Source organism: Anastrepha ludens, chromosome 4 (assembly GCF_028408465.1).
Source record: "Anastrepha ludens isolate Willacy chromosome 4, idAnaLude1.1, whole genome shotgun sequence".
In the NCBI taxonomy this organism is placed as follows: Eukaryota; Metazoa; Arthropoda; class Insecta; order Diptera; family Tephritidae; genus Anastrepha; species Anastrepha ludens.
In genome coordinates, this window is record NC_071500.1 from 92038784 (window position 1) to 92050822 (window position 12039).

Genomic DNA, 12039 nt, shown 5'->3' on the forward strand with positions numbered 1-12039 from the left:
TGTTGTCATCATCCACTGTAGAGTGTTCGTTTTGTTCGTCGAGAGAGGACTTTACTACTTAATTGCCTACTTAGTCAAAAGTAGCACTTGTTCCCCTGCCAGTAAGTAGCAGTAATTCCCCTCCGTTGGATTTCAAGGCTGACATTGTTATCGTTGTTAATGCTGGTTTCTAGACAAACGAAGTATCTTACAACAATAAAATCATAGTTGTCAAAAATATTTGTAATTACACAAACAAAAATAAATAGCACTGAGCACTTTCTCTGTGAGTGTCCTGCCTTTGCTAGAGCGCGACTACGAGTATTGGGTTCCGATGTCATGAGAATGAGTAATATTCGTTCTCTAAAAATTGGAGGATATTTACAGATTTGCCAAAGAATCTGGAAAATTCTCACAGGACTAACTATCTCTATCTCTGTCTCTATTCTTTCCTACAGTGGTGGCCATATCATATGCAACTAACATCCTATTTGCAAAAAGCTGTACATATTTTATCATTAAAATTTACAGAATGTTGATTTAATGGGCAATTATATTAGTTTCGAATGTACATTTTTATTTTACGTTTTCAAACGAAAAGTATTTGTTCCCTTAAAGAAGATAGACTCCCATTTTTACATCAATCCTAAAAGAGCATGGACAAAACAAATGCAACTCTTCAAAATAGTTTAAGTAACACTATTGTAACGGTACTTTAATCGTTGTCTTTGGTTTATCTGTCACTCAAAATAGCTTGTATACTGCATATTATATAATATCAACCGTTCCTGCAAATAAATTAGTGTGTTTATTTAAATAAAGTTTCGCGGTTTTGATAATGGCAAGAGACAAATTTGGAATTGAACTTCGGAAGAAAATTATTGCAGATTTTCGGACAGGAATGACACCGAAAGGCATATCTGCAAAATACAGCATACACAAAAGTACGTTTTCGCGAATAATTAAAAGGTTTGTTACAAGAAAAGAGGTTGCTGTTATTCACCGAGGAGAGCGCACACGCAAAACCAGCCAAAGGACAGACAACCTGATAGTATAACTGGCAAAAAAGAATCGTTAAATTGGTCCAAGACAAATAATAAAAGACTTAAATTTGCAAATATCCACGAGAAGTGTGCGTAGACGCCTTTTGAAAGCTTCACTGCGAGGTTGCCGTCCTGCACACAAACCTATGAGTTCAATGAAGAACAAGGCAAAGCGTTTGAAATTTGCCAAGGAGCATCTAAATTGGCCGATCAGCAAATGGAAAACAGTCCTTTTCAGCGATGAGTCAAAATTTAACTTGATAGGTAGTGATGGAGTGTCTTATGTGAGAAGCCCAGTGAATAAACGGTATGATCCTCGTTATTGCAAGAAAACGGTTAAGCATGGTGGAGGCAATATAATGGTGTGGGGCTGCTTTTCTGCAAATGGAGTTGGACCATTACATAAAATTAATGGAATTATGGACCGCTATGGCTACAAAAACATTTTGGAAGACGTAATGCTGTCATATGCTGAGTGGGAAATGCCGATGCGTTGGGTCTTCCAACAGGATAATGATCCGAAACACACGGCAAAATATGTAAAGTCTTGGTTTACCGAAAATAAAGTTGATGTTATGGAATGGCCACCACAGTCCCCGGATCTCAACCCGATTGAGAACTTGTGGGAACTGGTTAACAGGCGGATAGGCAGGACTAGCATTAGAAATGGCGATGAACTTTTTAATAAACTCCAAGAAGCCTGGAAATCGATCCCGATGAAAACCATTGATAATTTAATTGCATCAATGCCGAAACGATGCGCCGAAGTCATAAAATGCAATTGGTTTGCAACAAAATACTAGTTTCACTATTTTTCACGATAGCTTTCAAAAAGTTGCATTTGTTTTGTCCACGTACTTTTTAAGTTGTTTTATAAAGGTAACATTTTTTTTCATATCTGAATTAATTTTGTTTAATTTAAAAATATAAAGTAAAAGTGTACATACCAAACTAAAATAAATTAACATTCAATCAACATTCTGTAAAGTTTAATGGTAAAGTACAAACAATTTTTCGTAAATACTGTGTTTGTTGCATATGATATGGCCACCACTGTATATCTTTCTCTGATACTTTTCTCCCTCCCTCCTTGACTATCTACCCCCTTTCCAGAGCTTTAAATACAATGGGCTCTTTAGCCTGAGTGTTTTAGGAGCCACCAAATCTCCTGGTGTTCCTTGGCTCGACCTTTTCAAATTCAATTCAAATTCAACAAAAATAAAAGCACGGCTACAAACAGTGTAGGTACGTGAACTATTTCGAAAGTCATTCAATAGATCCTTGTTTAATCGACTTTGGATTCTGGATTCGTAAACAGGCAGACGTTTTTATTCTAAAAACATTTTTTAGCCTCCATTCACATTAAAGCTGTGTAAGTATTTGCTACCTCGCCGGAAACAATAAAACTACGAATTGGAAAATTATACTTAAACCTCGAAAATCGCTACTGAAACTGAACTGAAGGTCAAATTTTTAGTCAACATTACTTCCCTTCACTTTCTTCCTTAGTTCCGCGAAAGATTAAGAGAACAAAAGACGGCAATTACGGCAGCGCAAATCATCAGCGCTCCGCTAACTCACTCCACATTGCCTTTCAAACGTTTTCTAGTTAAATATAATATCCCTATGCCAGAAAATCGTCGAACCAATCATAACGTAAAATTGCCCATCTCGCATATAAAGCATGGAAGGCGCGAATAAAGGTTCTAGGATGTACTTGTAATCAGGTGCATATCAACCAAATGAATAAATAACTGAAACATTTCATATCGAAAGAAAAAGTAAAAGAAAAGAATGACAGTAAACAAAAATCTACGAATATATAAAAGTATGTAGGTGAAAATATAAGCATTGCAGCAGCATAAAATACTCGCAGTTACAAAACCAAAACAAAAAAAATTGTTGGATAAAACAAACGATATGTACATATGTGCCAGAACCTTTTGGGCGATTACACGAAGAAAACCATATGTATATGTACACGCGCATACATGCATACAAACTTAACTATAGTGAGTGCGAAAGTGACAGCAAAAAACAAGTTGCAAATGTCAAATACAAAAATTAATTCTGTGAAAATCTCCAAGCAAAAAGGTAAGTTGAACAATTTTTAGTAAATTTTGGAATTATATATCTATTTAAACTAATAAAATGTATTTTTATTTTCAGAAAAACGTATTCACAAATCCTTTGCAGCTTGTGGATGTGCCGGAGATGGAGTATTTCGCCAGTCAAAACACTGGGGAGGTGTGCGTGCGCGGTTCTAACGTATTCCACGGGTAGGTGTTGATAATTTAAGCAAATAATGGTTTCTTCCTGTGCGAACTTGATTTCTGTGACTAAAACTAACTTGAATGATAATTTCTTTCTCTGCCTTTGCGTCGCAGTTATTACAAAGATCCCGAGAAAACTGCTGAGGCTGTTGACTCTGAAGGCTGGCACCACATGGGCGATGTGGGCATGTGGCTTCCAAATGGCACGCTGCGCATAATCAATCGTCGCAAACACATTTTCAAGCTAAGCCATTGCGAATATATTGTACCGGAGAAAATTGAGAATATTTACACTCTGAGCCAATACGTAAATCAGGTGTACGTTTACGGAGAGAGCCTTAAGGTAACTCCATTTTTTGACATAATTTCTAGCTTTTCATGTTCACGCCATATTTACATACAACCCTTAACGCCCACTTAGAGCTGCATCATAGCCGTCGTCGTGCCTGATGTGGATGTTCTCAAGCAGTGGGCGAACGACAATCGCGTCAAGGGCACACTTTCGGTGCTATGCATGCAATAATCCACAAGTAAAAGAACTCATGCTGAATTGGGGTAAGCAGAGCGGACTGAAATCCTTCGAACAGGTAAGTAGCCCAGTGCATATCTGCTTATACTAGTAACGTATGACGTGGTAATAATATCATAATTTAAAATTAATAATAATTACAAATTTTGTATTTATATACCAGGTCAAGGATATATATTTGCATCCCGATCCGTTTTCGGTACAAAATGGACTACTCACACCAACATTCAAAGCGAAGCGGCCACAATTGAACAAAACAGTGCGAGAAACCCCGTAGAGGAGTTAGAAGTAAAATGCGAACAATTTTAAACTTTATGCGAAAATAGAAAAAACATTAAATTGCTATTTATTTAATTAGGCATCAATTTAAATTTCTGTAAAATAGATATTTTAAATACCGGCAAAAAGCAAACTATTACCATTTTAGCCAAAACTATTCTTCAGGTACTAAATAAAATTTTATTAGAAAAGAGTAATCAAATGTAAATATTATACTAATTTATGTACATAAAAACTAAAACGTAAACTTTTCTAATAACTAAACTAATTAATGTATATAAATAACTAAAACTAAAATTTGTCTAACACCAAACCTAATTTTATAATGTCAAATTACTTTAATTCATGTTCTTTTCTAACACCAAAACCTAATTTAAGAATGTAAATATTATACTAATTTATGTACATTAAAACTAAAACGTAAACTTTTCTAAAAACTAAACTAATTCATGTATATAATAACTAAAACTAAAATTTGTCTAACACCAAACCTAATTTTACAATGCAAATATTAAAATAAATATCTAAAACTTAACGTAATTTTATAATGTAAATAGTAAATTAATATAAATAGCTGTACATAAATAGAACATACTAAAAAAATTATTGTATATTGTATTAATTTTCTTTAGAAACTAAAAATTAATTAAATAAATATTAAAATAATTTATTAAATAAATAATATTCAATAAATAACCATTTGATTCAGTAATTTTGAAGGATTATTGTATATAGGATCCGTAAGTATTACCTACAAAATTACCCAGTTGAAGAGATTCTGTTAACTATATGTTAACGAAATTCACTTATTTATCAGATTCTGTTAGCTACATGTTAACAACGAAATTCACTAGTCTATGAAATTCTGTTAACTATATGTTAACGAAATTCACTTATTCATCAGATTCTGTTAGCTACATGTTAACAACGAAATTCACTAGTCTATGAAATTCTGTTAACTATATTACATGTTAACAATAACATTCACCGGCCCAAAAGATTCTGTTCACTACATGTTAACAACGAAATTCACTAGTTCATGAAATTCTGTTCACTACATGTTAACAACAACATTCATGAGTTCAGAAGGTTTTGTTCACTACATGTTACCCACATCATTCACAACTTGAATGTCAATTAGAGCAGCACAGCAGTATTGAGAAATTTCTGTTAGTGCGAGCGAATAAAATCATCACACGTATAGACTGGAAGTAGGTAGCAATTGCACGGCGTAGAATATAAAATTACTACAAAGCTCACAACTTCACAGGTGAACGATACCCACAAGTTAGCAGTATAAATAGCAGGTAGTTGGTTTGCAGGGATATTACTTTTACATTTTAATGTGGTTATGTGTGTGTCTCTCAAAGGTTATTTTACCTACAGCAGAAAGAGCAAAAACTGTCCACAACATTTGTAGCTAACGGCAATAACACCTCGACTAACACAACAGTACTGGCAGCGTTGGCAGCAATGTTGTTGTTAACAAATTAACAGCGTAGTTTACTGAGACCAAAGGTTTTTAATTTGAAGGGCCATAGGAATGGTTAAAGAGGCAATTACTGCGTAGGATTTAGGCAACCACGAACAAGTGCAATAAAAATGGGCTTACCTCTACTCGAATATCTATCAACATCAGCAGATTCCGATTTTATGTAATGCATTTTTTTTTACTCCAAATCTGTGCGCAACCTTAGAATAAAAATGAGAGAAATGTAATATTAAACCAAGTAATAAAAAATAATAATTTAATCCGGTCATTAATGAGAGACGCATAAATATTTTTCAATGGACAGCCCGAACCTTACCTATCAAATGACTTCCACGATGGGCTTATTTGGGATTTGCACAAAGCAAATGCTCTGAAGACAATTGAAAATCCGCATTAGCTGTCAAAGAGGAGAAAATGTTTCGTAGGCATCCAGGCAGTTTGAAGAGAATTCACGTTTAAGCAACCGCCCTTAGTGTCGTTTCCTCCCAATTACTTGCTCTTACTTCGATTCTTTCGCGCATTACATGGAAACGTCGCTGAATTTTCGAGTTATCTTAAATCATTCGCCAGATTTAGGGTCTTCGAAAAATCATAGACAGTGACTATGGCAATAGGTCTGCTCATGAAGCAAATAGTTTGTAAGAATTGTTACAAATTACCACGTTTTGGTGTTCACGTACCCAAAAAACTTGCAAAGTAGGGGAAAGTGAGCGAACAAAATGGCATTTAATTTTGAGGGGAAGTTGCAAGTTTTTACTCGATAAATTTTTACTTGTAAGAATTTGCAAGTGAGAAAAACAGCTGATCGCAAAGTAAAAATAAACACGAATTAAAATTTGGAAATTGCAATTGAAAATGGAATGTTCTTCATCTGACAGCGATGATGAAATGGAACAAAATGATGTGGACAAAATGCAGTCATGTGATTCCGAAGCGCGTTATTTTCCATTTTATTTGCTTTATTTATTTATTTTTTTTTTTATTTAATACAAGGTACCTCAAGTGAAAATTTTTCTAATTTGTGGGATTTTTCCTGCCAACAATTTAATCAGGTGTTCGTTAAACTTGCAAATGGTTACTGATTTTGCGCTCATGTACTGTTTTTGATATTTTTCGCTTTGAGAGAGAATTCTCGGAAATTAGTTACTGCATAATTTTTGCATGAGCAGACCCAATGAGCGAATTGTGCGTGTGCGATTATTTTTCACAATATTCGAAGTCGGTTCACAAGACAAGAATGCGTCGACGAACTAAAATCATTATACGGTGAGTAAGTACCGCCCCGGTAGCACCGTAACAAACTGGTAGAATTAACTTTCTCGTGGTCGCTCTTCACTTTCTAATGAATTTCGGAAAGGCCGACCATAAGCAGTTGTTGTGCCAGAAAGTATCGACGCTCTGCGCGAAATGATTGAACAATATCGACGTGCCGAATAGCGTGCGATTGAGGTATTGTTGGGCATTGGGGTATGAGGAGCATCGGAGGATGGTTCCATGTGTAGTAGTCAAGTACCTGATCAGCATTCGCTTGCTAGTGGTCATCGTTCTCTTTGAAAAGTCTAGAACGAGTGGTAGTGAAACATATTTGAGTGGAATAGAATAGAATAATAGTAGAAATCAAAATGCTTACCTGAGTGGAAAAACACATGAATCAGTCTTACACGATGTTGAAGCCGGGCTGGAAGCTGACGAGTACACAATGAGTGCGTTCGCGGACATTGAGGGGATTTTGATAATGCCACTTTTCTGCCACTCAATCCGTTCCTCAGCCGAACGACACGGAACTAATCACATCATTGTAAAATGGGTATAATCCGTGCTCTTTCGCAGGCTGTTAACCGCTGGTGAGAACAGTGACGACCACGCAAAGATGGAAAAATTTATTCGTTTTTGCTAAAGACGGAGAAATGCAAATGCTGTACCAGATTGTTCAATAAGTTTTGCGGTACGATAAGACAGGGCATTGCTACTAGCCTATATAATTTTTGTTATGTTAGTACCTACACTGTTCATATGAACGTATGTGAATTTTCATTTCAATTTGACAATTTATTTTTTGATTATAAACCATTTAGTACCGACGTGTCACAATAATTTCTACAATAGAAAAAATCAAGCATCGTACAGTAATGGAATTTTTATTTTTGGAAGGTTTAAAAGCTAAAGAAAAGTTCGAATGTTGAAAGTGTATAAGAACTTTTCGCCAACAATTAGTGCAGTAGAAAGATGGGTTGCTGGATTTGAACATGGTCGTACAAGCCTTGAAGACGATCCACGTCAAGGACGTCCGAAAACTGCAACAACAGAAAGCGTAGAAAAAATTGAGGATATCGTATTGGAAAATCGTCGAGTGACTGAAAGAGATTTAGTAGAAACTTTAGGCAACTCATTGGGCAGTGTAAGCAATATTTTGACGGAAGTATAGGGCTTCAGAAAACTATGTGCCGCATTTACTAACAATGGAACCAAAACACATGCGAATGCGAATTTCTCAGCAACATTTACAGCATTATCAAAAGAATAAAGTGGATTTTGTGCATCGATTCATGACTACGGATGAGACTTGGGTCTATCGCCATGATCCTAAATCAAGACAGGAGGCTAAAGAGTGGTGTCCACCTTGTTCTTCGGGTCCAGAAATCGCCCAAGAGGGTGTTAACATCAGTTTTTTGCAATGTGAAAGGAATTTTGTTTGTGGATTACTTGCAAACTGGTAAAACAATAAATTCTGAGTATTATTGTAACCCTTTAGACTCACTGAGGAAAAAAATTCGTGAAGAAAGACCAACTTTGCAAAAAATATACATATGTATATATTTTTCACCAGAACAATGCACCAAGTCACAGGAGCATTTCGACAATGACTAAAATCTATGAATTAAAGTTAGAACTGTTGGAGCATCCACCGTATTCACCAGACTCCATCAGTTTCTAGAGCTAAGTTCATGCGTGGAAAGCGTTTTTCATCAAATAACAGCTGTGGAAACTTATTTTGCAGCCCTTCCAGATTCTCACTTCAGGGATGGAATTCATAAATTGGAATCTCTTTGGAATAAGTGTTTTGATGCTCAGGAAGGTTATATTGAATAATAAAGTGTATTTCAAACCATAAAATTGTATTGTTCTTATCGAACCGCAAAACTTATTGAACAACCAAATATGGTATTGCAGTTTTGATTCAATTTTATTTCCAAACTAAGTATTATTAATTAAAATATATAACACGAACAATAATAAAGCGCAAACAAATTGTCTATGATTTATCACATTTCAAAATAACCTCACTTTTGTGCAAATGGGTGAAAAAACAGAACTGAAGTGCGAGTGCTTCATTTTCAAAAAACGGTAACAGAGTAAAACGTAAGTACTTTTTGCCAAAAAAAAATATTTTCATGGAGTCATCATCTTTTTCGGTGGATAAAAAATTGTCCGCTTTTCAACTGTTTTCTATACTTTACAGCTAGTTTTCAGAAAACCAAAATATAAAACTTTGTCATTATTTTCCTTTTAAAGCATTAGGGGTAGTCAGAATTTTCAAAAAATTCGATTTGTTTTGCATTTTCCTAAAGTATATCTTAAAAATATTGCGTGAAAATTTGAAGTGAATCCGACACATACTTTTCGAGCTATTCAACAATTAACAAAAAGTGCTCGGGCGCTCCGGAGCTCGATAGCAAAACTTTAAATGCGTATTTCTCAAAACTATGTTTTTTAAACTGAAAAAACTATGTTAAAAAACTCGTGTTTGATCGAAGAATTTTTTTTCAAAAATTTCGATTTTTTTAACAATTAATTGTAGGCTTTTTTTCTGGAAAATCTGAAAGTTTTTTCCTGAGGCCGTCTAAAAAAGCTTCGATCAGGCACAAGAGTATCTACTAAAAAAACCAATTCCTCTTGTCCGATTGATTTAAGATGAGTCCCCAAGGACTTGTGATGATCACCGCAAGGGACTTCTGGAGAAACGGGCGTCATACAAACAGCAATAATTTTTACAATTATTAATTTTTTTTGTTGAAATTTTGCTAAAGTCAAGTCGATAATGTATTAATGGTAAGTTTTTATTATTGTAAAATAAAGCAATTTACTAGCAAAAAAATGATTAAGGATCATCATTTTTCCGGGCCTCTGACTACCCCTAACCCCTTAAAATGTGTTATCGATAATTAAATAAATCTATTTCGATCGTCAAACCATTTTTTTTCAGTGTTTTATTGGTGACGCTTTTTAGAAGGTGGCGCAAAATTAATCATCCAATTTGGGGTTTGAATAACTTCTTAACACCATTTGCAAAAATTATAAATCATCCGAAAGCGTAAATAATTTTACGCCACCTTGTGGTATCATTACTCTAGACTTAAACGTAACTTAATACTTTTTTTCTTTAACTCGATTTCTACCATACAATTCTCTTTGATATGCCTGTGAGGTTGGCCTAGGAATCTACTCTCATCGAACTAATAAACCTGCAAACCATGAACGATAGAGTATTCTCTGCATCTCGCCTGCAAACAACTTGTTGAGTTGCTGGCTGGCCACTTTCGTTCATGATTCAAACACCCAAAAATAATCTGCTTACATGAAAATCCCAACCTCCCTCTCTGTTTTATTCGTAACAGTATTCAGAAGTAACCACTTTTATGTCCCCTTGACAACCCTCGCTAGGATATTCAGCACAGCTGTTGGAACAGATCTGTGAAGTGGCAAACACTTGATTTCGCTAAATATGCATGAAAATCACTCTTTTCACCTACACATGTGCATATGTACAGTGGTGGCCATATCATATGCAACAAACACAGTACAGTGCACTCGCGGTAACTCGAATAGCCGCTAAGTCGAACGACGTGCTAACTCGAACACATTTTTTTCCCTATTGACTAGTTTGTAACTCGAACAATATTAAAGCGCTATAACTCGAACAAAAAAACAAATTTATTTGTACACACATTCTTTTCAAACATGTACATTTTGTACATACATACATATGTAATAGCAGAGAATGTTAATGCAATGAGAAGGAGCAAATGTTAAACGAGCTTTTTTCGAGTTCTAATTTGTAGATTCATAATAAGGTCATTTCAAATTCAACTTTGCTCACGAGTGGCGAATTGCAGATATTTACCACGCGAGTGACGCGAGTGGAGGGTTTCTATATTTACTTACCACGCTAGGACAAGAATTCAGATATTTTCTGCGTTTACCAGACTACTGAGGAAGTTCATAAAATTTTTCGGCACACTACTAAGGAAATCGAAGCGAATAAATTTGCGATTAAGAAGGACGCGCGGCAGTTAGTTTGTGGTGCAGAAGCTAAAGTCGGCGGAATTATTCGTTTTGTTTTTTGACACGTATATAATTCAGGTTCAAGTCCTGAAGTCATATTTTTTTTCTTGGACATTTTTTTTTTACAATTCAAACCAGGAAAGTTTGGTAAAATTTTTGAGTTTATTTTAATTAAAATTTCTTTAAAATACTGTTTTTTTTTGTATTTTATAAATGGAAATTTCTTTTCGGTATAAAATAGTTCATACTGGATATGACCTGATTTTTGTATAAATCAATCAAAACAGAAAATATGTACATATGTCTATAATCTATTTCATCAAATCCAAATTATATTGATGAGAAAATATCATTCTAATATCCGTCCAGAAAGCCAAACGCGCATACACACATGCATATTCATATAATTACGCATACAAACTTTCAACTAACGGAGAATATGTGCATATAAAACTGCGAATCGAATAAATGAGTGATTTAGAAAAGATCATTAATAATTGAAGATTAGCGCAATCGTGAAAGACGTGTCGTGTATGCAGTACATAGTCTCATATTCGACTCAGGTTCAAATCCTGTGCACAGTTTTTTGTTCGATATTTTTATTTCATTTTTTATATTTGGTTTAATTAGAATTGATTTAAAATAGTGTATTCAGGTTTTTCTAATACCTGTTATTTAGAAATTTATTTTCTATATAACATTATTCATACTTCATTTGAATTAATTTATATGTAAAACAGCCATAAAGCCAATCATATGAATATGCATTCCTATATTTAATCTCTTCAGTCAAATCTGAACTACTTACATACACATATTGATGAGAAAATATTCTAATATCCATCCAGGAAGCCTAACGCGCATACTCACATATGTGTATAAATATATGTACAAACTACCACCATTCTAACAAACCCAGAACACAAGCTTCTGCGCACACTTGACACATGGGATATGTATACCCTATGAGCAAAAAGAACCGGGAAGGTGATGTTGACTGCTTCCTTCGATTGCCAAGGCATAGTCCACCATGAGTACCTTCCATCGGGCCAGACAGTCAATAGAGAATATTATTTATCCGTTTTGAAACCTTAGAGAGATGCTGTGTGTTGCAAACCGCCGGAAATGTGAGCAACCAATCCTCAGATTTTGCATGATGAT

The 12039-nt window shown here is 34.8% G+C and overlaps 1 protein-coding gene across 1 annotated transcript; it reads left to right on the plus strand.

Moving 5' to 3' along the window:
- Positions 1–3041: 3041 nt before the first annotated feature.
- LOC128862057 (long-chain-fatty-acid--CoA ligase 5-like) lies at positions 3042–4196 on the plus strand. The gene is made up of 5 exons (XM_054100459.1): positions 3042–3116; positions 3192–3301; positions 3410–3638; positions 3717–3882; positions 3988–4196. Exons 2-4 carry the CDS (start codon positions 3237–3239, stop codon positions 3816–3818), a joined length of 396 nt encoding a protein of 131 aa, XP_053956434.1. The 5' UTR covers positions 3042–3116; positions 3192–3236; the 3' UTR covers positions 3819–3882; positions 3988–4196.
- The last annotated feature ends 7843 nt before the right edge of the window (positions 4197–12039 follow it).

Coding starts and splice junctions, on each gene's coding strand:
- LOC128862057 (XM_054100459.1), top strand. CDS start 3,237: ATGGAGTATTTCGCCAGTCAAAACACTGGGGAGGTGTGCGTGCGCGGT. Junction 3,302..3,409: donor GGTTCTAACGTATTCCACGG/GTAGGTGTTGAT, acceptor TTTGCGTCGCAG/TTATTACAAAGATCCCGAGA. Junction 3,639..3,716: donor TTTACGGAGAGAGCCTTAAG/GTAACTCCATTT, acceptor ACGCCCACTTAG/AGCTGCATCATAGCCGTCGT.